Here is a 27,739-nt window from a genome sequence, read left to right as displayed (position 1 = left end):
TTTGAACTGCCTGATAGATACCATCCCCTTTGAACTGCCTGATATATATCATCCCTTTTGAACTGCCTGATATATATCATCCCCTTTGAACTGCCTGATAGATATCATCCCCTTCGAACTGATTCATATCTACCATCCCCGTTTAACTACCTCAAGTCTACTATCCCCACTGAACTGCATGATGTTTACCATCCTTTTTGAACTGCCTTATGTCAACTGTCCCCATTGAATTGGTTTGATCTTTACCGTCCCCATGGAACTGCCTGATGTCTACCATCCGCCATTGAACTGATTGATGTCTACCATCCCCAATGAACTGATTGATGGCTACCATCCCCACTGAACTGATTGGTGTCTACCATCCCTACTGAAGTGATTGATGGATACCATCCCCACTGAACTGATTGATGGATACCATCCCCACTGAACTGATTGATGTCTACCATCCCCACTGAACCGATTGATGTCTAACATCCCCAATGAACTGACTAATGTCTAACATTCCCATTGAACTGATTGATATCTAACATCCCCACTGAACTGATTGATGTCTACCATCCCCACTGAACTGATTGATGGCTACCATCCCCACTGAACTGATTGATATATACCATCCCCACTGAACTGATTGATGTCTAACATCCCCACTGAACTGATTGATGTCTACCATCCCCACTGAACTGATTGATGGCTACCATCCCCACTGAACTGATTGATGGCTACCATCCCCACTGAACTGATTGATGTTTACCATCCTTTTTGAACTGCCTTATGTCTACTGTCCCCATTGAATTGGTTTGATCTATACCGTCCCCATGGAACTGCCTGATATCTACCATCCGCCATTGAACTGATTGATGTCCACCATCCCCACTGAACTGATTGATGGCTACCATCCCCACTGAACTGATTGGTGTCTACCATCCCCACTGATCTGATTGATGTCAACCATCCCCACTGAACTGATTGATGGCTACCATCCCCACTGAACTGATTGATGTCTACCATCCCCACTGAACTGATTGATATATACCATCCCCACTGAACTGATTGATGTCTAACATCCCCACTGAACTGATTGATGTCTACCATCCCCACTGAACTGATTGATGGCTACCATCCCCACTGAACTGATTAATGTCTACCATCCGCCATTGAACTGATTGATGTCCACCCCCACCCCCCACTGAACTGACTGATGGCTACCATCCCCACTGAACTGACTGATGGCTACCATCCCCACTGAACTGATTGGCGTCTACCATCCCCACTGAACTGATTAATGGCTACCATCCCCACTGAACTGATTGATGCCTACCATCCCCACTGAACTGATTGATGCCTACCATCCCCACTGAACTGCGTAATATCTACCATCCCCACTAAATTGATTGATGTCTACCAATCAACTGATGCTAATAACAGTACTGGTATGCTTTAAAATGGACGGCTGTGTATGAATTCAATAACAAATGTTATGAATAATACTAATGTGTGTGTGTGTGTGTGTGTGTGTGTGTGTGTGTGTGTGTGTGTGTGTGTGAGAGAGAGAGAGAGAGAGAGAGAGATTGATTTGGAATTTTAGCAAAGCTTTAGCAATTTTTAAGTCATATCGCTACGATGCGTACATTGTTGCAGTTTATAGTGATATCTAGCACTGAGGCATCATGCCGCAGACATATAACATCATGTCCCACCCAACCACAGTATCATGACACCAGTCAGCTGCTCGTACCACATTTTGTAAGTCTTTGGTATGATGACTCGGCCAGAGTTCGAACCCACGACCTCCCCTTATCCGAGGCGGACGCTCTAACCAATTAGGCCACCGGAGCGGTCGGACTAATACAATTTGAAAAGATTACTGGCAACCTAATCTCTCTCTCTCTCTCTCTCTCTCTCTCTCTCTCTCTCTCTCATCCATGACTTGCATTTATTAGATGCTGATATAACAACAGTAACTACGGACTGGTCAATAGTTACCGGAGAAATGGATGTGTATTGTAATATCGTCAAGATTGTTTGTGCAAGCAAATTTTGTAAGATATGTTTGCCTCAAAAAGCTAAGGTTATGACACAATCATGGGCTCACGCACTTAGAGGCAAGAGGGGTGGGTGTGTGCAAGTGTATCCCAGTCCCTCCAGATTTCACAAAACATGTTTTGGCCTACATCCGTAAAAGGTAATAAAAAGCTCACCACTACATGTTTACTCTCCCCCACCCCGAAAATACTTTGGCTGGCGCCTCTGGACACAATTATACATCATATATTGCGCAATGCTATTATTAGTAAAGGCGTTGGAGAGGATGTTGTGTTTTGTTGTAATATTAATTGCAACAGCACTCCACCTCTTCACTTGTAAATAATGACTGATAATACATGAAAGAATATTCAGTAATATAAAATGACTATAACTGATGGACAATCTTGGATCTACGTTCAGTATTATTAAGAAAGAAAAGGTATGAATACTCACCTCCTTTCACCCTGTCTTTACAAATAAAAAAAAAAACATAAACCACAGAATGTTCTGATTGTATCATTTGTGGGAAGCTGGGAAAAAACACTTATCCACTTAAGAGTGCTTAAGAGGTGAACATCCATTAGTTCAAAATGGAAAGTGCATTCTACTCTTTTGACCTCTTTCTCTCCTTCAAATTTGGTTTGATGTGGTACTGGAAAGATTTGGGGTGGGGTAGTCCTACATGTAAGGCCTTGACGCTGATAGTTATGTTGTGTGCGTCAAGGTCTTACAGCCTAACTAACGGCGCTGTGTAGCATGTTTTGATGTCGATTAACATCGTTACGAAAGTCAAATTTTCATGAATATTTCATACAACTGACAACTAAAGTAACGACGTTTTTCTACAAAATAAAGTCATGATGTTTTAGTCAGACTTTACTTACTATGATGTCAATTATCTAATAAATTCAAATTCTCACAAAAGAAATTGACCTGTTTTCAAGTTTCGTTGGCCTACATTTTCGGTTGGTTGGAAAGCGATGAGAGCCGGGAATGCCGAAATGAAGTTAAGCTGAAATATTATTCTTTAACGAAATGAATAAAAATATAATATGTCTATTGGAACTGTAACCAACGGTTCGTTTTGTTCAAGAAACATAGCCTCAGCATGTACCTACTTGAACTTACTTCGGCAAACCTCGGCTACCGTAGTATTGCAACAAATTCAAATGTATGTCAACGGAACGTTAAAATGCGTCCATTTGCTAGTATCATATTTTCATTCCGCCAGGATAAAGAGAGCACAGTAAGTATATTAATTACACATAAATTAGTGGAAGAGTGTCGAATATAGGCTGCCAAGTGTGTGAGATGTTCCTGAAACTTTGATAACTCATTCCGATGTCAACAACTTCGGAACACGCTATACAAGACCGTTATTTGGATGGCAAAACATAGCAATAAAACAAAAACATGTGCTATGTCTTGCATTGTAGGACTAAGGATGGGGTAAATATATATTTTTGGCGATGTTACTCATGCCAGGCAAAACATATTCAACGTAAAACTAGTGACCACTGACTGCGATAACCACTGGTGGCTTTACGCCATGTACAGCTAGTTTTCATGTGCTAAAATTGCGTTAAACCCACAAAAAACAAAACAAGTCACCGGTTTGTACATGTGTTTCCAAGCCTACCTAACCATCTATGTATGTATCATCAGTTCTCTATTTATGTAAGAGAGTGCAAACGGCGAACTTGAAGCTTTGTGTAAAAATCACTAATGGTAATTATTTAAAAAAATTAAGAGCAAAGAGGTTCCTTCAAAGATATAACTTCGGGGCTTTATGGTGTGCTGGAAAAGACATATTTCCGGTTCACTTCATTCAGAGAAGAACAACTCAACAACCAGTGAATATTCAAATCTACTTGGGGGACGTCCATTAATTATGTCAACAGTTTTTAGGCAATTTTTCCCCCCCCCCCTTGTCAACAACTGTCAAACTTTCAGTGACCCCCCTAATAAAATTGTAACCCCCCCTCCACAAACGAACAATATTTTATACGGCTGGCTTGTGTAGGCTACATTATCTATTTTATGTATTATGTTAAAGATGACTGTATAATAGTCAAGCTCTCAAGTTTCCTAGGCTCAGTTATCCATCCTTGGAGGGATAGCTCATGGACTTCAATATATATAGCATCTATACATATAACATAGATGCTATTTAATAGAAGTCCATGGATAGCTATACTATTTAGATGTCTATGGCTCAGTGCAGTCTTTGAATTTAGTAACAGCTTCCCTTAAAAATCTGTCTACAGTCTACAATCTACATTGAATAAAAACAAAATATGATGATGCAAGACTATGACTTCCTTGGCAAGAGCTCAACCGGTTAAGGATTAAACTGGTGGGCTGTTGACGGGCGAGCGAGTGTGTGCCATCCCAACGCACCGACTTATTTCCTATTTTTTGATTTATTAAATTTTATTGTAAAAAATAACATTGTTAACGTCATTTTATCTTGAACTCCCCCCTCCCCCATGTCAAGTGATGTCAAACTTCTTCAAACCCCCTCAAATTTTGTTGACATAATTAATGGACGACCCCTCGTAGCTTTTAAAGTGAAATGCACAGATTATTGCTTTCATCGATAAGGAGTTTATCTAGCGGTGTATTTAGTAATCTGAACTACATAATTTGAATAGTTTCACCGTTCTCTGAAATGTTCTTTAATTATTATAAATACTTAATCCTTTTCAAATTTTCTTTGACACATTGTATCTAGTTTACTTAAGGATTATGCAAGATTTTCTTGTTTCTTTGAATTTGTGCCTAAGATGCATAAATACCAAATACAACAGCATAGATCAGACCGGTATATAACACAGTTATAGATCTTTTTTAAAGTTGTGGTGATGTTTGCAAAATGTATTGTATTTAAAATTACTCTGGGTGATACGTTCCATTGTTTACTATTACAGAGTACTGAGTTGTATTGATTCCAGAATTATAAATAACCTTCAAGTATATTGTCAATTATAAGACTGCTGAAGGTTTTCTTACGTTCCAATGTCTGCTGCCTCCAATACAAGTACTGTATCGACTAGTAGTGCGTAGATACACTAAGCTGGCGGTGTTACTAATCAAGGCGACGCCTATTCGTTTTTAAAGAAAATTGTATAATAAAGTATTTAATGCCAAATGGATATATTTATATATTCATGCCAGAGTTTGAATCCATTCCACATTCTGGTTTCTGTCGTTATTTGTAATAACACAACACATAGTGTACTTAATGGGAAACTGGGAAATTGGATTGGTCGGTTTACTGTCGGAAGTGGCAAATTTTGGCCACTTGGTGGGATGTGATGGGAGCAAAGGACTGGGGTGGGAGGGATGGGGGAATTCAGGACAACTATGGAGGGAGTTTTCAGGTATCGTTCTACAATAGGGGAAGATTTGCGAATATAGAAGTTTCAAGGAGTCGATGTACTGTTAGGAAAGACTTTGGCAAAACCACGAGGGAGAGGCTGATGTGTGGTGGTGGTGGCGCTTTAGTCAGTAGCAGTTTAGAAGGGTCGGAATAGTAAGGGGGAAGATTTCTGTCACTATTGGAGGAGCTGAGGCGGGAGTATGGAGGGGTCAATTTACTTTGGGGCAATCGGAAATAACCATTATGTTTGGGACGGAATAGAGAGCAGTTAAACATAGAGTATAGAGTGTTTGGAGTATAGCATGTGCCTCGTGAGTTCCAAAAGTATATATAGAGAAAAAGACATGCACCATTATACGGTATGGCAAATTTGTTTGATTTTATATTGGAACATATGTTTTCCAAACCTATAACATCGATACTGGCATATAACGTACGATTTTAGACGTCTACATTGACGTATATATTTGCCAGAATTAGTTGCAAATCTCTAAATAAGCTGCAAATGATCATGCAATACCAGTGCATATTTCTAGACATATTATCATGCAATACCAGTGCATATTTCTAGATATATTATCATGCAATACCAGTGCATATTTCTAGATATATTATCATGCGCTGCATCTACCTTTCCACTGTTTCGTTTTGTTTTTGCCTTTTTTTTTTCTTTTTTTTTTATAAAAAATTTTGTTGCTGAGGGTTTTTATATTTTACTTTTTTTGTTTGTTCTTTGTTTGGGTTTTGTGTTGATGTTTTGTTTGTTCCGCAAGGATGGGGGTGAGCTGGTCGCTGTTCTCCACGGAGTAGTACTCTCTTAGGTTATGATCTCTACAAGCTTCCCCGTGAAAGAAAATCTGACAATTAGGAAATACTGTGTTTATAGTACGTCATCCATGCTATAATTCAGTGATACATTGATCGGATGCCGCATTGCCATAAACATATGAAATGTCAATTACATTAGATGGTAGAAGTGCCTATTTCATGATACTTTCAATTTGGACTTCAACAACATTTGTTACGAACAAGAACGTGTGTTCGAATGTACTACATGTTTCTTGTTTTGCGTTATTAAGAAAAGAAAATCGCATCCATTTAGTAGCTCTATATTTATATTATTCGGTCATCCTCGTATTAAAAAACATAATGTAAAAGAAAGTGTGGACTTACTGAAATCCACTGCAAACAAACGATATAAAACAATGAAGGGTAACAACAAACTCGCAGAGCAATATCTCCTCAATTTCTGAACGCATAGAATGTTTTTTTACAGTGACTGTCTTTCATGAAGTAAACCAAATTGATATTCAGATGCTCTTTGTAAGGTATATATTTGCTTTCACCACTAATACATCTCTGTCATTCAAATTCAAAATTGACCACCACGTATGCTTATCAAAGTATACTGTTTTATTGTCGTAAATACGATGCTGAACTCTATGACGTTATGAATGGAACCGAATACATTGAAAATAGAAAGTAAATATCTCACAACCAAGTAAGACTACTTACAGTGGAAACTTTTCGAAACACGTGTCTGTGATCTCTGATGATTTTGTTTGTGGTAGCCGATGTTGATGATGTTGTTTGTGGTAGTCTATGTCGATGGTGTTGTTTGTGGTAGCCAGTGTCGATGATGTTGTTTGTGGTAGCCGGTGTCGATGATGTTGTTTGTGGTAGCCGGTGTCGATGATGTTGCCCTACTCGATTTAGGGGACGATCTTGATACTGCCTATGACAGTGGGGTCATCGGAGTGGGCGGCGGTGGTCTCCCTCGAGTCACATATAGTGTTTTTATGGTGTGTGACAACAAATCCGTGGTTTTCATTTAACAGCCGTACAGCGTGATTTTTTGTTGTTGTTTTAAATTCTCACTGCATGTGCCATTCTCAAAATGTTTTGCGTTTTTAGCTCAAAGAAAGTAAACCAATCCCCAACCCGAATCATTGTTTTTTGTGTGCAAACACCAGGTGTTGATCTAAATCCTGACCTTGTTTCAGAATTTGTAGCAAACTTCGTAAACAAGTTCTATTTTATTTTAAAATGATTGGTCTTCGTCAGGGTCATTTTTGGTGTACGTGACATAAACACGATCACGTGCCCCCCCCCCCCCCTTCGATTTCGCAATTCCGGTTTTTGCATTACTGCGCATATGTTAGTTTTAATAAAGATGCTTAGATAGATATTTCACAGTGTTGGGTTTTTTTACACTGATGTCAAGTTATTTTGTTTTAGCCAGATTTTGAGTTATACTTTTCTTCAGATCAGTTTGATTTCAAAAGGATTAATTCTTTTTTCTCTATAAATATTTTGAGGAGTGCTCACACAGAAATTTTGGAAGACATTGCTTACAAATTTAATTGGATTTCGAACACCGGAGTGTCATTTTACATGTTATTGTATTTCTACAAGGAACTGTCGACTTCAACACTACAGATTATAGCATACGTCATCGTCTTCCATCTTGGATTCTTCGTCGAGATTCGAACGTGAAATCAGTAGAACAGTTTGTTATTACGACTATTAATATTTTACCTGGTGTTTACAAAAAAAAAAAAAAAAATGATTCGGGTCAACCGATTTTCTGGAAAAATATCTCCAGTGAATAAATTTACTTTATAATAGCATATAATAGAATACAAAAATTAAAACTGACAATTAAATTAAAATAAATATGTGTTAAATCAGATATATGTAACACAATCAAACGACAAACGAAATAAATGGTATTAACATGTAACAACAGAAAGTATAAAGAAATACAAACATTGGCATCACATATGCACAAACACTATTGACACATGAACGAAACACGACAGTCAAATTATCAATTTTATAGACATGACAGAGGGCTGTCTGCATTGGAAATTGGGGGTTCGTTTACTTTCTTTGAGCTAAAAACGCAAAACATTTTGAGAGTGGCATATGCAGTGAAATAAATGGGAGCATACCCATAAAGAAAACATTGTATCAATGACCTCTTCTATTTTTTCTTCTTTAACTTAAATTTCCAAAACTAAATATTTACACCATGATAAAGATGTTACATGCAAAGGGATTTCCTTGCCGAACAAATCAAACACTAGCATGGGTTCGGCTCGAAATCCCTTGTTTTCCCCTTATTTCCAAGGACTTCTCAATAACAATTGTTGCCAACTGAAGTTCTAACAACGCGCGAAGACTAGAAATAATTTTCCTCTAATTAATCCATGACCACACACATATCCGAACTTTACATTTGCATCACAACTTCACAACAATTGCATGGCAAACTCACAAATGCATGGCATCTCATTGTTAGGACTCCGTAGTCACGTCACTACTTAGGTACCATACAATACAAACAACAAGTCAAACACCAAAATACAACGAATTATTTTCCTACTCTAGCCATGGTCAGCTGAACCACGATTGTGAGCCTCATTTCATTTGTGACTTTAAACCCACTTACCATCTTGCCAACAATAAAAGGCGTCTCCATATAATGGAATAACAGCTTATCGATTATAACAGCTTATCGATTATTCCAATTGTTCCAGATTATCGGTCCTTATCACAATTATTTAAAATGGAATTACACAACCAATCAACACATTTACATTTAAATAAGAAATACCTGACTCCATGCCCCTCAGACGTTTCTCATCAATATTTACCACTATATGCTGAACTACTTTTGTTCATCTGGAACAATATAGAGGCGGAAGGAGACAAGTCATGTCTGGACATCGTAAGCCATTGCTGTAATAACATATGCCGTGTGCTTCGCCAGAAGTGAGTGACCAAACACAACAAATTGATGGGCATTCGTGCAACGACTTTCCGAAATTATAACACGACCTCACGGAAATGGCCTATCGCGTGAGATCCACAACCTTATCAGTGTTTTACCAGTGACTGTTGTATTGTGGTGCTTTATTACGAGATACCGGTTCTTTAATAGGGACCATTTATGATGAGGTGCTTTATAATGGGATCTATGACCTTAATCGTGTTATAGCTGGGACTGTTTTATACTGTGATGGTTTTTAGCGAAATCCATGACCATACCGATGTTATGTCAGTGACTGATACCCGTATCATATCAGGGACTGAGGAGCTTTATAACTGGATCAATGATCTTGCCCATGCCATAACAAGGACTGTGTTATGCCATGGTGTTTTGTAGTGCAAGACTAAATTGGTATGTATATTTAATTTGCATTATTAGTTTTTTTTTTTTTATTTTGCTATGGATATTATATTGTGCACGTGACCTTATCCAAAATGAAGGTCATTTTCTACATGACCTGAATTATTGATTTTGTTTTTGTAAGCATGTTTATTTCAATCTGAACCACTCAGGTGGCCTAGTGGTTAGTGCGGGAGGTCGTGGGTTCGATCCCCGGCCGAGTCATACTAAAGACAAAAAATGATACTAACAGTTGCCTCGCTTGGCGTTCAGCATTAAGAGGTTAGTGTTGGGATTGGTCGGCCTGGTGTCAGGGTAATGTGACTGGATGGGACGTCATGCTATATGATGCCCCAGTGCTAGACATCACTATAAACTGCCACATTGCAGACATTCTAGCGATATGACTGAATTGTTTTAAAAGGTAGGTTAAAATCCAAATCACATCACAACACATACCTCAATCTGAGTTCGGTACTTTAGAAATTCCCGATGCAAAGCAGGGTTGAAATGTTGTTTAGCACATTTTATATTATAATTTTAGTAACAAGCCTTCTAATTATAACTAAGATTTTATCTTGTAACATTTGGAACCTTCCAGAATGAAATTTTCAATCAGGTAATAGTTTCTTTAAAAAATATTAATTGTGACTCGAGGTTAATTAGAATACTATATAATCTTGGTTATCTAGAGAGTATTCATTCGTGCTGTAAGATCTGAGCAGAATCAGTTGCATTATTGTTGTGTCCAATGTTTCATTTGAGCTGGAGTTTATTTATTCAAATTATTTAATTAAAGTTCTTTTCCGCTGGAAATGCAAAATGCTCAAAAGTAACATTCTTGGAAACAGAGACTTTGATTTATAGTGAAATTCAAATAGAGAAATATTCTTGGATGTTATAATGGAATCCATGGCAATACCCTTACTGCATGGGGACCATGTTACACTTAGGCGCTTTACAGTGAGGGACCCGTGTAGATATGAATCAAAAGCAAATGTGTTCTGTGGAACACAATATCTAGCTTGCAAATGGTATTATAATTCTTCAAATGCAGGCCAGACAGACGTAACATAGTTAGTAGTAAATAATCTAATACTGGCATGTCTTTTCCAATAAAAAACATAATGTTTATAAACTATTTTTCAAGTAACAAATACAACATATATGAATAAAATCAGATATATAATCTATTCAGAAAGTAATAATTTTGAAAAGCTAGACTTGGTAGAACTAAACCACGTTCTGATAGTATACGAGACTAAATAATGATGGTGCATAAGGGTAGGTTGGAATATGCTATGACATGTTTTTGGTTTTGCCACGTACAAGAGCAAACACACTCAATGGAATATGCATGCTATGACATGTTTTTGGTTTTGCCACGTACAAGAGCAAACATACTCAATGGAATATGCATGCTATGACATGCTTTTTGGTTTTGCCACGTACAAGATCAAACACGCTCAATGGAACATGCATGTTATGACACGTTTCTGGTTTTGCCACCTACAAGAGCAAACACCCTCAATGGAATATGCATGCTATGACATGTTTTTTGGTTTTGCCACGTACAAAAGCAAACACCCTCAATGGAATATGCATGCTAGGACATGTTTTGGGTTTTGCCACCTACAAGAGCAAACACCTCAATGGAATATGCATGCTATGACGTGTTTTTGGGTTTGTCACCTACAAGAGCAAACACACTCAATGGAATATGCATGCTATGACATGTTTTTGGTTTTGCCACGTACAAAAGCAAACACCCTCAATGGAATATGCATGCTACGACGTGTTTTTGGTTTTGCCACGTACAAAAGCAAACACCCTCAATGTAATATGCATGCTACGACGTGTTTTTGGTTTTGCCATGTACAAGAGCAAACACCCTCAATGGAATATGCATGATATGACGTGTTTTTGGTTTTACCACGTACAAGAGCAAACACCCTCAATCAGAGCTTTCTCTTTGCACTAGCTGCCATTTTGTGCTGGAATCCACTGAAAATCTATGTATATCCCAGTCATTTCGCGGAATGTAATTTTTGAAAATCATGAATAGCTCTAATAATTGCGTGTTTTGGAGAAAAAATTCAAGGATTGTACAGTTCATTTTTAAATGGGATTCTGGGTTTCAATAAATAAATGATGGCATAAAGTGTACATTATCACATCAGAGTAAAAGTGCTTGGCATATATAATATTCTGCGAAAGATGCAGCTGGACAAAAACACTTTTAAAAACTTTATTAACACAACGGCTTACTATTGATACCATGGATGGTACCACTGTTGAATAAAAATATTGAGAATACTGACAGCTTGGAAGGTTCATATAATACCACAATAAGCACAATAAAAGGCATGACCATAGCTTGTGAGATAGTTATAATCATCTTCCTTTTGATGGTCACTGTATTATCTTGCAAAATATATTTAATCTGAATATTTTACATCATGTTTTTCTTTTATCTCTTGAGAGAGTATTGATGTTTTTAAAAATTTATAACAAATATTTTGAGAATTTTGTTAAAAGCAAGAACCTTCGATTACTATTTTCTACTGAAATGAATGTTTGCAGTGCAACAGAAAAGAAAGCCAACTTTTTCAAAGGAGGTAATACTGAATAAACAGTTTATCTCAGGATTAGAAAACTGTTGTCACATATCATATCTAAATTTACATTGTAAGGCTTAAAGACAAGAAGCAGGCTCTAGATAAGTAGTGCATTTGTTTATTTTACACAAACAGATTGACTAAAATGCAATAAAAGAACTTTGTTTAAAAAAATTATGTAAAACAATCTAATTTTATGCATTTGAGACCGACACTGTATTGCTCTGGTCTGAAGTATAGTTCATGTTTTATTAGGCACACTGAATCAATCTAAACAATGCTCTCTGGACAAATTCCACATTTGAAATCATAGCACACAACACTCACTCAAACTGCGCCATATAATAAAATGCACCCAGAATTAGTCTTGTTCACAAATCCATCAATGCATTCCAAAAGACATGATTAATGTTTTAACGATTAAGACACAATTTTAGTATTGCAAGTTTGTGTTTCGCTATGAGTTATATCATTGTGGAGAAAGCATTATAATTTTTTCAGATAGTGACCTGACCTTTTGACTCCAAAATGACGAGGCTTCTTTATTATGTATATTTAATTTGCATTGTGTTTGACCTTTGTCCATAATTAAGGGTACAAGACTACTCAAAAGGAACTGAAATTGTTAACAGACAGACAAAATCGTTACATAATGCACTCCACCTTATGGTGGACATTTTAAAAAAAGTATAAAAAAATAGAGGATATCACTGTTTTTGTTAGCAGAGATAAGGAAATATTTCAAGATTTAAGTGGAAACATTGTTATGTCATGAGTAGTGAATCAACAACACAAAATGTTTCCAGTGCACCAGTGAAACATTTCCTTATCTCTACAAAAAAATGTAGTTTCATTCTTGAAAACATTTCACAAGGGAAATAAAAATCAAAATCTGCACGTTTCTTTCCATTCAGAACCAATCTGGTAAGCAATACAGATGACTAAGATACATCGATGAAAAGAGAAGTTGACAATAATTTAGGATGATTTGTTTTAAATTTAACTTCTACATGAAATGATTCAAATTATGTCTTTTTTCAAACTGTTTGCACATAAAAAGTTAAACAATATTTGTTTTTGGTCACACATTTATTGCATCGATTGATATGGTGAAGACTGTTGGGATGGGGTATAGCATCATCACAGAGCAGTTAGGTTGGATATGGTGAAGACTATTGGGATGGGGTATAGCATCATCGCAGATCAGTTAGGTTGGATATAGTGAAGACTGTTGGTATGGGGTATAGCATCATAGAGCAGTTAGGTTAGATATGGTGAAGACTGTTGGGATGGGGTATAGCATCATGACAGAGCAGTTAGGTTGGATATGGTGAAGACTGTTGGGATGGGGTATAGCATCACAGAGCAGTTAGGTTGGATATAGTGAAGACTGTTGGTATGGGGTATAGCATCATAGAGCAGTTAGGTTGGATATGGTGAAGACTGTTGGGATGGGGTATAGCATCACAGAGCAGTTAGGTTGGATATGGTGAAGACTGTTGGGATGGTGTATAGCATCATAACAGAGCAGTTAGGTTGGATATGGTGAAGACTGTTGGTATGGGGTATAGCATCATAGAGCAGTTAGGTTGGATATGGTGAAGACTGTTGGGATGGGGTATAGCATCATAGAGCAGTTAGGTTGGATATGGTGAAGACTGTTGGGATGGTGTATAGCATCATTACAGAGCAGTTAGGTTGGATATGGTGAAGACTTTTGGGATGGGGTATAGCATCATAGAGCAGTTAGGTTGGATATGGTGAAGACTGTTGGGATGGGGTATAGCATCATAACAGAGCAGTTAGGTTGGATATGGTGAAGACTGTTGGGATGGTGTATAGCATCATAGAGCAGTTAGGTTGGATATGGTGAAGACTGTTGGGATGGAGTATAGCATCATCACAGAGCAGTTAGGTTGGATATGGTGAAGACTGTTGGGATGGGGTATAGCATCATCACAGAGCAGTTAGGTTGGATATGGTGAAAACTGTTGGGATAGGGTATAGCATCATCACAGAGCAGTTAGGTTGGATATGCATAACACAACATTTTGCAAATAAAGAGTTTTAATGATTGTGAGTTTTCTTATGAGTTTTCACATTTATTTTCTTTATGTCTACATTCAAACATGCATTCTGTGGATTTTGCAAGTTTGCAGTCTAGTTTGATAACAGTCACTGAATCCAAATTTCAACAGTAACTTAATATCAGCTTCCAGCTGACACTTGCACATTACCAATGACTCTATCATTTTAAAATAGGATGTTGACAAGAGCTTTTGTGAATTAACATATTTTGGTATTATATTAATCCAGAATTCTGTCCTAAACAAATAATGCTTGTAGCAGATTTTATAAGGGGTACTGGATATTGAATATAATCAATTTGTTTAGGTTCAGTTATTAACAATTTGCAAAAGACATGTTCTATAAATTATTTTAAATAAGTAAATAATTGAAACCAATTTGTTCTGAGTTTATTTCAGACATTCCTTTATGGCACTTTTTCATATAAATATACAGCATTAGCATATTTCAAAATTTGTTTATCCTGATATAGAATAAATTGGAAAATCAATTCCTGATTAAATATGGAAACATACCATATATGTAGAGGCATATATTTCCTATATGGGAAAATAAAGTAGTTCTTGAGGTGGTATCACCTCGGAGGTATACCACTTTTATTTATCACAATTGTGGTGACATCCTATTTCTCACATAATATATTTCAATATCTCATTATGAAATACATAATAAAGTTGACAATAAAACACTGCATACATTGCACACTTCCATTACATTACAATCTGTTTTCAATGCAGAGTTAAAACAAACTAAGGGAAAAAAGTATTAAGCACAAAGAATATGGTAGTTCTATTTTGCTTGATACCTGATACATAGTGTCTACAACATCTGTACTTCTTCTATGAAGTCACAATTTCATCTCTCTCCACATTAAACTTGTATGCATGCATTAGGCATGTTATTGTTAAACCCAGCTTACTTTCAAGCAAATCATTGTTCATTTATGAGTAACGTGGTATTATAAAAAGTTTATTAGTAAGAAACCAATGTTTATATATCAATCATTTGGGAGTAGAGATAAAAATATTCAGGATGAGTAGTTCTATTTGGTCTATGATTGGTAGAGGTAAAATTCCAGCCTGATGAGATCTCCCCTTTTACATCCAGTAGTACATGTGTAGCAACAGTGATACAAAATTGGTTTTAGATTAAAGTCCATTAATGTTGACAATTTTCACATACACTAGCTCCTCCTAGATAATCATCATTCTTTTAAATATGTTACTTATAATAGCACCATGCACAGGCTGGTTCCATAGTTTATAAAATAATTAGCTGCCTGGTTGAATGAGACCATCAAAATAGTGTTTTTCTTAATTACACTAGTTCTGTATAATCTGATGTTCAACCAAACAAAAAACAAACCTGACTGGTTGCTCATCTGAAGATGAAGATGAGAAAATAAACAATTTATAAAACATGCACATTCTCAAGAAAACACAATGTTGGTATCACTTATAAGAGGAGTATCAATACCAAGATTTTCAAGACAGCATCCATGGCAACCATACTGGATCTCAGACTGCCATGATTTTCATATAAGACCAACTGGATATCATAAAAATATTTTGGGCAATAAAAAAAAAAAACCTAAAATGTCATTATGACCATCCATTTAGAAGGAGTAATTATAAAAGATTTTCAATAAGACCACTGTGGTGGCTATTTTGGAGGTCATATTTATTATTATCTAGGCATCATAGACATTATAAGAAGTCTTATCATGTACAAACCAATTTGATAGGGCTTTCTTTTTAGAATGAGCAGCAATAACAACAGTTTTCAAGATAGTGTGCATTTTCATTAGGACCAACTAGACATCACATTAAGCCTTTAGCTGAGAAAAAAAAAACCCAATGTCAATATGACTATTCATATAGGAGGAGTGGCAATGTAGTAAATAATTTACAAAATGGCCATTGTGTTTGCCATATTTGAGGTCAGATTGGCAAGTGTAAAGTTTTGTGGCAATCCTCCAAGGGGAAGTAGCAATAGCAAGCTTGTGCTAATGAATGAATGGACTGATGGACAATAAATAACTGGATAAGAATGTGAGAAGTAGATTGCTGTATTTTGACTTAATATAGGGTTATGGAAAGTCAACAATGTCTTGAAAGAAATTATAGCTAGGTCTAACAAAAGATAACATAACCTTTATTTGTCGCTTTATTTTTTCTTAATTTAAACAATTATTAAGCGCTACATGTTATTCATCTGGCAACAGGGAATTAAATGACATTCGTTATTGAGTTATCTCCAGATTAGATGGCTTTCCAGAAAAGTACAGTCTATCTTTCAGGTCAACTCTGTTTAAACTAACAGAGTTAGAAAAAACAAAATAGACCCTGACCCTCTGGTGCATTACAGTGTACGCAGTTGGACTCGACTTATAAGTGAGCATATATGGTACCAAACATATGAATATGGCTGAAAATGAGGTAAACATAATGGGGAGGGGTGCTAATGAGAGAGTTTTGTCCTCAGGGCTTCAATTCAAGAGTAAGCTGGGTATGTAATAAAAAGGAACTGTTCTTTTCTTGCATAAATATAAGATATACTTCACCCTGTTGTGCAATTTTAACTTGTCACTTTCTTAAATTGCACTGCATTTTAATTTTACATTTGGGTTCTTCCATTTAAACATACACTTTAAGAAAACGTAGTCCAGGATACTCTAATTCATTTGAAAATGGTGCAAATTTAAATTTGTGTGAAATCTCCAGTACATTCCCAAATATATTATACAACCTCAGCAGTATTTACAAAGAAATTATATCTTCATCAAGACAAGGTGCTTGTAATTTTAGAAACACTAATTGACAGCATTTTCTGATAATCTTTAGAACAATTTTCATATCAAGACATTTCATATCAGTAGGTCCAACTTTTATAAAAGAAAACATTTCTAAATATATGAATGGAATATATTTTAAAAATCAAATACTATAAAACATGATTTACATATCAATCAGTCTTGTGATATCATACTCTCACAGATTCATATCTTTCTATTAATGAATCATATTAAAAACATATATTTTTAAAATGCTTGGTTTTAAAATTTACAACACTAATCCATTCAATTTTCAAGAAGCAGTATAATTTTGTTTATTTGTTTATATATATAAAAATTACAATCTCCTAAAACTGGCTGAACAGTGAAGAAATCATACAAAAACACTTTCCTATTTATTCCATTTTTTTAAAAAAAAAGTCTTAAGACATTAACCACTTAAAGAATGATTTTAAAAAGTAAATTTTTACCATTGTAAAACAAACCTTCCAATGCCTCTTGACCAAATATCACATTATTTTCATTAATCTTTTATAATTTAAGGAAATATTTGGTAATTAGAATTAGGGTTTCTTCATCCCCCTCCTCCTTCTCATGTTTATAAAAGTTCCCATAATCAAGAAAGCATGAATATTAATATAAAGATATATATTAGAAATAAAATGTAAAATATAAAAAGTTCCTACTAACAAGCGGTATCACATAATAGGAAAAAATGTAATTAACCATTTATTTTTAATTCAGACATCTACTTTTATTCATGCTCAAAAACTGTTTTTGATATTTGGCACTCAAGTTTATGCAAACATATTTCATCCTCTTAAGATGTTGCCTGTATAAAATTGTGATTTTCTTAGCAAGGAAAACATATATGAAACAAAAACTGAGACATATTCCCAAAAAATGCATGACAAGAGATTTGTTGAACCAGGTTTTCTGCTTGTACTACCATTCAGTCAGGAGAACGTAACTTACTTTGATGAAATTAAATAAATAAATGATTAGCTACAATTGAAAGTGGACAGATGTATGAATGAAAGATCATTTATAGAACTTTCTGCTTTAAAAAATGTGATGGGGATGATATTTCAAAAGTTGCTGGGGTCTTTTCTTAACTGAAAAGGTTGAGTGAAATTACTCCCCACCTTCTGAAAAAAGGGAACATTTTCTGAATACACGTAATATGAATTTAACGAAAATATAAAGTTTGAGCTTCAAAGGGAAATGAACGATTTTTGCAGATTCAGTTTATATGGGCACAAGATTTTAGAATTCTACAATCTCCCATCCTAAAATTGACTTTATCGTACACCAATCAACTTTCACTCAATATGAAATTTGGTTCATGATTTAGGGTGAAGTCTTTATTAAAAACATTTAAATGTTAAGCAACTTATTTTATCTTTCAGTTAAGTATGACATTTTCATTAAACTATCTGAAAACTGAAAGGTATATTAAAAAAATGCCCGTTTCATAGGAATTTTATTTAGATTGCTAGATCACGTCTGCTGTCAGCACCAGGTCATTCGGATGCTTATGAGATGCAAAGAATCTAGTCATGATCCAGATGATCTGATGCTCACAACTTGACGTGATCTAGCAATCACGATCGCATTACTATGAATAAATAATTATGTGAGCTGCTCACAAAGACTACCATATAAACAGTAACAAAATTAATACGTATTCTACACTGTAGATTCCATGGACACTTTTGAAGATCTAAACTCGTCAATTAAGACAGAACTGGCCAGTTCAAGATTCCAATTGAATGCTTCAAGCAGTTTTTGACAATGTTCTCTTGTAGTCAGACCAATTCGAAACAATTGTTCTGTTTTGAGATATTTCACAGCCTGATCTATATCCCAATGGCTGTACGTTAAGGCAGTGTGACATTCCTCATCTGTCACTCCAATTACACTGCTCTGAACAATCTTTATTTTGTCCCGAGGTGATGAAGATAAAAACGGATGCGTATCTGGGTTATGTGAATTTGACCGATGATAGAACATAGTTTTTTGTCCGGGATGTGGATAGGTCTTGGAAACATCCACATTTTCATTTCCCATCCAGGAACCCTGTTGACCAGAAGCACCCATTTCTGAAGAGCTGGAGAAATACAAGTTCTCTGCCGAATGTGAATGCTGTGAGTTGGGATCTCGAGAAATACCAGCGTTATTCTCATAACCGGTGACATTCTCATAATCAAGATTAGATGTTTTTCCTTGATTTCTTTCCATGGGTGAGCCATCTACAGAAAAAGGTCTCACTTCAGCCATGGAACGCAGGGATTTTTTCCTTCCTTCTCCCTTCGGTGGAATGAGAAAGTAATGTGTATGACTTAATTGTTGTCCATCTTGGACAACAGGAAATATGTATGGTTTGGCCTTCTTCTCATTGTTTTTTCCTGATCCGAAAGATCCATAATCGCGTGGGGGAAGGGGTGGTGGTTTCAAAGGAACTTCCCCATTTGATTCCAGTTTCTCACTCTGATCATCATCAAAATCGGAATCAAATGAATCCCAGTCATTAGAATCATTGGAAACAGCACTATGAGGGGCGTAAATCTCTCCTGGAAATCTGGCATCTACAGGATCATCTTCTTTAGGTACTTGATCATAATAAGGGAATGTATTTTGTTCTGAATATTTTGATAACTTTACAGTTTTCACATTTTCTTCTGGAGGCACTTCATCATAGAGTGGGTGTGGTCCTTTTGGACTGGCACCATCACTACCTTTCTGAATTTTAGTTATATTGCTGATTGCATCATTTAACCATTCAAATGCCTTATCCGCTTGTTTTGATTTTTCAGTCTTCTTTTGTTGTGCTGCTAGTTCATTGGAAATTTTTGGCCTCACAACCTGATGATTATTTGGAGATGAGGCTGCCTTAACTTGGTTGTTTTTCTGTGAAAATATTTTTTCAAGGGCCACCTTTGTTTCATTCACGTTAGCTGGTTTATCATCGTTACCAGTCTGATGTTTTTTGGGTACAGTGGCATATTCATCTTCCCTTGGCGGGACTGAGTAATAAGGACTGCTCACCTGTTTCTTTTTGTTTAGGCTATCTCTGGATCTTGTTGGACTTGTGTCCGAATTAGCAGCACTCATACTTGGTGCATCTGTTTTCAGTTCATTGTGTTGCGACTCAACGGATGCTGTCCTTCTGTATACTATGGGCTGTTTATGTCTTGCAGGAGGAGTTTTAGATCGACTATTATCGTCAACTGATACATGAGAGAATGCATAGTTTATTTCAAACGGGTCTGGTGCCATAGAAGAATCCCTTAATAATGGTTTTGCTAATTCAACATTGCCATAGACATTTGTATTGCTTGAAAGTAATGAGTCAAACAATGAGAAGGCATTATTTGATGAAGACTTGTGAAATATACCACATGATGCATTGTCTGCTTCATCACTTAAGTCTATCAGAGGTCTGTCATCCACTTTACTCTCCGTTTTGTGATACACAATTGGGAAAGTGGCCCCATGTGGCCGGACATTATCTGGCACTGCACGAGGGACTTTACCACGGCTTAATGATTTTGAGGATTTCACATCAGTATCATTTGTGTCGTCTTTCAGTTTGGAGTAGTTAAACTGTTTTCCTGTCCTGAATCCTTCAGATGAAGTCTCTGAAACAGAAACAGCACCTGCATTATAACTTTCCTTTAATACATGTATGATCAGCACTTGTAACTTTATCTTGATTATCTTTGTTCCTCATTATCTTAAACAATCTAGCTATTAATTATTAATTTATATATTAGTGCCTATTAGGAAATAGTAAAACCAATGATAAAGCATTTAAGGAAGCTAACACAGGGGTGCTCATTTTCATACACAATTATTTATGAAATAAATATTTTGACGTGTTGCATAAATTTGATAGTTTGTCTAACCATTTGTGAACGAGCATGCAAGAAGAAAAACCTTGTTGGTTGGAGATAAAGACGTTTAGCTGTCTTCTCAGTTTTCCTTTCCAAAATAAATGTAGCATTTTTGAAAAACAAATCAATAAGATTTGACTTTGTTCATTCTGTATATGATGAATAAAATGGATTAATGTTATTTTATGTAAACATTACAAAAGTCTTCACAAGTTTACAAACATTCAGTTTGAATTGAAATACTTTATAACACAGAGCCATGTATTTTCCAATCTGATTAAAATTAGATCGAATAATAGATATGACAAGGACTGATACAAAATCATCTTTGGTTTATCCTTTTTTCAAAAGTGGAAAACGTCATTTAGACATTTTTCTTAATAATAACTCTCATTAATTTGAAATGCAAAGCTTTATCTGATGGGCTATAAGAAATGTGGACTGAGAAGTTCAAATTTTACCAGAACAGGAACCTGGGAGTGCCTGTCGTTTCTATTTATTATTAAACCTCACTATTAATCAGAATGGAGAATAGCTGACTCAGCACCATACTGTTTTTCAATTCTAATTCCGTCATCAAGACCTTCTGAAGATGAAATGATCTCAATTTTAGTAGGAATCGGTTTTCTCAAAATCTCAGGCCAGAACTACTTACGTTTTTTTTTACTGATTTCTATGCATCTACATTCCAAAAACTGCTAACCATAATTTGCTTTGAATTACATTCACATTGTCAACCCAAAAATATTCTGAGAGCTTAACAGAGGCAGCATATAATAAATACAAAATCATGTTTTGTTCTGAGTCACTGGAAGAAAACTTGTGAATGTAGCATTCAAACAGGTCTAGTCCTGAGGGCCTAAATGTAAATCTAAGCCACTTATTCTTTCCACTGACTCAGAACATTTACATTGTTCTGTTTAACTATAGCATTCTACAGTATTTGCCTGCATATGATTTGCAATTAAATGCAAACAGTATAAGTATTGGGGCCAAATCTTACTTTTGTTTCTATCTGGCAGGTGTGTGGGCTCTGAAACCTCACTGTCATGGAGATCTGGTGGCTCCATTGGGTTTCTCAGGTACACTCTAGTAAAAATAAAAGTACATGCATGTAAGATAATCACTGAACAAATAAGAAATGCACTCATGGAATACATCACCACAGTGCCTGAGACAGTGCTCTAAATTAAAACAATATTTTTGTAAATCATGTTTCTTCTATAAGCCTTACCTGATAACATTAGGATAACTTTCTTTGCTATCTCAGTATCCAGTCCTCCCAGGAAAAAGTCTTTCTGGCTATTTAGATGGGACGGAAGCTACTCTAACAGATACAATCCATTTCTATCTGCAAGGTGGCTACCAGTATATCCAGTTTAAACCAGTAGTTTTGTTTAAAAAATTAAATGAGACTTTTAAGGATGCTCACACTGTGGGGAAGGTTGAGAGCGATTATTTGTAATGTGATTAGGAAAGGATTGTTGTTGTTGTTGTTGTTGTGGGGTTTAACACTATTTTTCAGCACACGATAGGCTATGTATGGCAGCCAGTATTAATGGTGGAGGAAGAACCTGGGAAAACCCTGAGAAAAACCACCGACCCACGAGAAGCTACTGGCAAGCTTTCTCACATACCCACATTGGCCAAATCCTAGACTCGAATCTACGCAGACAGAGGTGAGATGGCAGTGATCTGTAACGGAGAGCGCTTTAGACCACTCAGCCACTCGGGGCCCCTAGGAAAGGATTAAAGGAGAAACAAAACTGACTTGCAAATACGTTACGTTGGGAAAATAGGTAAGAGGAAATGCTGAGCATCTTACCTGTGTCACCCAGGGGAATCATGCATGATCTGCTAATATACAAAAATCTCCTAATGTAAGTTTATCACAATGAGAGACCTCAGTTATATACATGTGAGGAGACACCTATGGGATTCTGCACTTAACTGGTCTCACCTTTAAAGTTTTTCTCAGGTGAATGCAGCAAAAGTGGCCAATACCACCTGGTTACAAGGTTTTGCTGTCATAAGGGGGGAGTTGTTACTCTCCATGCAGCTCCCACTGGCCTGATGAGGTCATGTCCTGCAGATAAAGGCTGGATAAAGTGTTCTGAGCATGCCATCCAAGTGACTCCACTATTTCTTGAATGTAGACATTATGTCTGAATGCCAGGCTTGTGAAAACTGCACATATTTTGTGAGCTGAGTCATACCTGTTCTTGAGAGAGGACACTGTACTCTAATTTCCTAATTCCATTTGATGAAGATGCTAGTCCTTGTGGTGTCCAGACTTGAAAGGCATAAATAGCATAGTCTGACCATTATGGATATTCTTGGTATACTTCAGATAACATTTGAGAGCTTTGCTTCTCTCAATGTATCTACTGAGAGAGAGTGCAAATAATTGTTTGTTGGTTGCTTAGTAAGTGCATCCTGTTTTTGGAGTGAAGCCAGGTTGTATCACTAGGACAACTAATTTGTATGTAGTTTGGGACCACAGAGAGGGCATCTAGCTAACTGACTCTCCATGCTGAGGCAAACACTATAAGAAAGCAAGTCTTACAGCAGACTTGGGATGACAGGAGGTTGAATTTCGATGTGTTAAGCCATTCAGCACACAGGGGAGATTCAATTTTGGGAATAACTTGAGGAGAGGTCCTTGTTCTGTCCAATATCATCCTGTCAAGATGTTGGAATGACCAAGTTCATGGACCAGTATCCCTTTATTGTGATGGAAGCTAACTCCTTGGCTTTAAAGAGAAAGAAAAAGAAGTTAGTCAGCTGAGGAATGTAGGCAGAGAGTGGTATGACATCGCTGATGTGACACCAGTGTTTAAAACCCTTCATTTTCCTTTGCAGATCTTCTGAGTGGCGGGCCTTCTAGCTGTTGCAATCTTCTCCACAAATGAAGGTCCAAACTCTTTTCTGTGCATGGCATCCTTGACATAAACCACAAATGAAGCAAGAGTTTCTCTGGGCTAATGAGCAGAGTAGGGGTCTCCAAGACAGGTCAAGTACTGTTACATTTGATGTCAGAAGTGGGATGCTCTGGATTGAATGTACCAAGACACTGTATTTAAACCATAGGCAGGCTGTAAATTGTTGATTTTTTGACAAGTGAATTTTTAGTAGGTGCGGGGTTCTCTACATGTTGCCTTGATATCTAAGATTGTTAACTGTAGTTTGACAACCTCTAAACAAAGAAGGGGCAATCAAATAAAGTGTTATGGGGACCATCTCAACAGAATGCATTCAATGCACTGAAGGAAAAATTGACTAGTGCACCTATATTAAAGCTACCTGATACCAGCAAACCTTTAATCATAAGAACCAATGCTTCCAATACTGTCTTGAGAGAAATATTGTTGCAGGAACAAGACATGATTAAAATTCCTGTATCCTATGCCAGTAGGAAGTTACTGTCATGGGAACAAAAAATACTCAGTGATTGAGAACGAATGCCTAGCTGTAGTATGGGGGTTGATAAGTCTCATGCCTATCTTTTTGGAGAGATTTCATTCTCGATACAGACCATCAACCATTGTTGTATTTAAACAAAGTTAAGGTCGCTAATGCTCGGTTGATGCATTGGGTGCTAACAAGTAAAACCTATTGTTTTTGAGCTGAGGCAATCAGAGGGATCGAAAATGTAGGTACAGATTATTTAAGTAGGATGTAAATAGAAAATCCAGATAACCAGTGTGATATTGTAAAGCACATCTGTAGTTATTTTCTTTTATGCTCTGAAAGCTAAAAAAAATGTGTACATTTTTCTCTTGAGGGGAGGTATTGTCACAGAATAAGGTAAGCGACTGAACTAGCATGTATCTTGTCATAGCTTGCTTGTGGCGAGAGACACTAAAAGCACAGTATGCATGGGTATTTTACTAATACATATTTTCCTGCAGATTTAAGGCAAGTATCTTCTCTAATTGACACACTAGTCTTTTGGTTCTTGTCAAGGAGTGTACATTCTCCATTTATGTTCTACAGCCATACGACTGTGTGTATGTGTGTGTGGGTATATAAGGCTGTTGGTATGGCCCTCTGTATGTCTGTAAGGGGATGGAAGCTGGTGTGACCAGTGGCCAATAAAAAGTGTGGGCCAACACAAGAACTCTGGAGAACTGTGTGGTTTGACAATGGACACATAAACCAGGTCGAAATGTTTCAATTTGCAAGTTTTTCAATTATTTATGAGTCACACATGGCTTTACAAATGACTGAGTCATCAGTCATATTTTTGTTTTAAATGAGTACAATTGAGTCGCTTTCATTACATGAGATTATTTGAATCTCACTTTTATTACATGAGGTTACATGAGATTATATGAATCTCACCTTTATTATATGAGAATATATGAATCACAGTTTTCTTTTCCTATTTGTGAATGTTTGTGTAAAGTAACTAAATGAGTTGTACGTTTAGAGCATGAAAGAATCACACTGTATTTGAAGAGTATATACATATTTTTATTAATTCATTTCATAAACTTCTATCTTTCATCACATTGTGTTGTGTTATTTAATTGAAGCATCCATTCAGGTCAATCATGTTACATTTGGAAGGAGATTGATCCAAGCAGACAAAAAAGGAGTCTGGTAGCCATGGATGGCTTGCCAGTGGGCAGGATAAATTTAAGTCACTGACAGGTGGTGGGAGGCTTGGAGGAGGGGACACATTTTCTATCTCCTCTCCCTACCTGATGGCAAAAGGTAGGGAGTGTATAACCTCCTATAATTTCACCTGGCCATGGCTATTCTGTCATCTTAGGGAACTGCCTCTTTTGTATCCCTTCTGATGATTGTCCATTCTTTGGAACAATCCATGAGGTAAATTCAACCCCTGAAATGAAGATAGCTGAAAGTGGAGGGTGTGCAAGGCTTCCACATGGTTGGGACTTGAGAATAGAAGAGTGCAAAAGTGCATCTCATCTAGCAGGAGGCCACTAATGGTGTAGTGAGAAGCCTTATTCATGACCTTGGCAAAACAACTCACTAAATCCCAGCTGTGATCACTTCCAGGGTTCTCAGAGGTGAAAAATCACCAAGGAGGCTAAGTCAAACAGTTAGGAAATTGATATAACGTTCCTCATGAGCTTGAAGGTGGCACTGAAGACTTGCTGATCCATTTTATAATAAAGTGGTGTAGTCATGCCAAAAGTGGAAACATCCTTGTCAACATTAGGCATTTTCAAACAGCATTCATCAGGGTGTGACTTATACCAGTGAGATGAGAAGCTAGCAAACAAATGCCTCACAGAAAAGATGTCTGCATTATCGGGATTATGATCTGGGTTGTTTTTAGAGATGCTCAGTGATTTCTGAAAAATTCTGCTGACTGATGCAATGTCTTAAATGATGGACTAAATTTGTTATTGTCTGTAGAGATGCTTCCGGGATTTTATCATCAGTGTATCAAGGGTTATCATGTCGTGTTTAGGTATCACTCATCCTATGTTTCTTCATGATGTTATCCAGGTAACTTTATGTTTCACCATAGAAATGGTTTGGACATGCACCACTACTTGATTCATCATTCAAGTGAAGACCCAGAAGCTGATGTTGAGTCCCAATGGGAGTGCCCTGAAATTGCATGCAATGTTGTAAGCGAATCATAGGAAATGTCCTGGAAGCCTTCTGAATAAGAACAAAAAGGTATGCATCCTTTAAGTCCACACTGATGGTGAAATCTCCCTTTTGGATGAGATTTAAAAACAAATGGTGGTATTTCCACTGAGAACCAAGGGGCATGAATTAATTGATTCTGGGCGCTTAGGTCAATGACCAGATCCTGAGTGCTGTTGCCTCTGGTACCAAGAAAAGTCTAGGATAAAACCCTGGAGAAACATTGGAATGAACGATAGGACTCTCTTGGTACTTTAATCACTTTGGCTTGCATGAACTGTGGGCATCACTAGGTGGAGCTTCAATAGGATGGTTTTCAGAGGTTTGTGTCCTATGTGTGGCCCTTGGGTCCTTTTGTTAATATCCTGTAATATCCCTGCATCAACACTGTAGTTGCAGGAAAGGGAAATTGGTCTCCTTGGTGGCTTGTTTGCAGACTTCTTCAATCAGGTCAATAAAAGGATGGTTAGGATAAAGACTGTGCTCTTATCTTGTCCTTATGGTGGTCCTTCAGGAAAGTGCAGACAGAGAGCATGGAATCATGTTCTACCAATTGTCAATTAGTAGCTGTGGATACAGCATTGGCCAAAATGTGTAGCAGCTTGTTTCAGTACTCGGACCATTCTTGAGACTGTTTCCCATGCATGCTGGGGTATTCAATGTGGGAGATGAGAAACTATGTTCTGCATGTTGGAAAGTAGAATAGAGATGAAATCCAAGATTGCATCCATGGCAACAATATAGCGCACTAACTGCCAAGTTATATCAAAGGCCAATCAATCCATATATAAGGAGTGTGGCTTTGTCATCCCCAAAGTGGCGATATCACTGCTGACTGCTGGAGTTTCCAAATGAAATACTGGTGAATGGCCAATGTAGAACCACCAACAAACAGATGATGAAGTTAGTTAGAAAGTAAGTGAAGTTGGTCTCTTCTGTTTCATCATAAGATCAAGAGATGCTGGAAAACTGGTCCTGATTGATGATGGTGCAGGAGGAGAAGGCCAGAACTCTGGAGGTCAATGGTGGAAAACATCCTCAATGGTTTGGATGGCTGAATCTTCCCAAGACATCAGATAATCTAGAAGTGATGATATCACTTGAGAACATCTTCTGGTTGCATTAGGTGAG

The 27,739-nt window shown here is 36.8% G+C and overlaps 2 protein-coding genes across 5 annotated transcripts in view; both read right to left on the bottom strand.

The window, feature by feature from the left end:
* LOC149781119 (chymotrypsinogen B2-like) overlaps positions 1–2,643 on the bottom strand; it is a 60,188-nt gene extending 57,545 nt beyond the window's left edge. Inside the window, exon 1 of the mRNA XM_089935220.1 lies at positions 2,479–2,643. Coding sequence (XP_089791346.1) covers positions 2,479–2,545 — 67 coding nt within the window. The 5' untranslated portion in view covers positions 2,546–2,643. The remainder of the gene's footprint in view (positions 1–2,478) is intronic.
* A 9,658-nt stretch (positions 2,644–12,301) lies between these two features.
* LOC149781117 (activated CDC42 kinase 1-like) overlaps positions 12,302–27,739 on the bottom strand; it is a 162,164-nt gene continuing 146,726 nt past the window's right edge. For all 4 annotated transcript variants that reach the window (XM_089935219.1, XM_089935218.1, XM_089935216.1 and 1 more), the window contains 2 exons: positions 21,981–22,066; positions 12,302–20,722 (listed from right to left, as the gene is read on the bottom strand). In XM_089935219.1, the coding sequence (XP_089791345.1) occupies positions 18,771–20,722; positions 21,981–22,066 (2,038 nt within the window). In that variant the 3' untranslated portion in view covers positions 12,302–18,770. The remainder of the gene's footprint in view (positions 20,723–21,980; positions 22,067–27,739) is intronic.

The sequence above is a fragment of the Sinohyriopsis cumingii genome, chromosome 15 (assembly GCF_028554795.1).
Source record: "Sinohyriopsis cumingii isolate HCF-2022 chromosome 15, ASM2855479v2, whole genome shotgun sequence".
Classification (NCBI taxonomy): domain Eukaryota; kingdom Metazoa; phylum Mollusca; class Bivalvia; order Unionida; family Unionidae; genus Sinohyriopsis; species Sinohyriopsis cumingii.
Note: the sequence above shows the minus strand (reverse complement) of the source record. Positions and strands in the feature narration are given on the sequence as shown.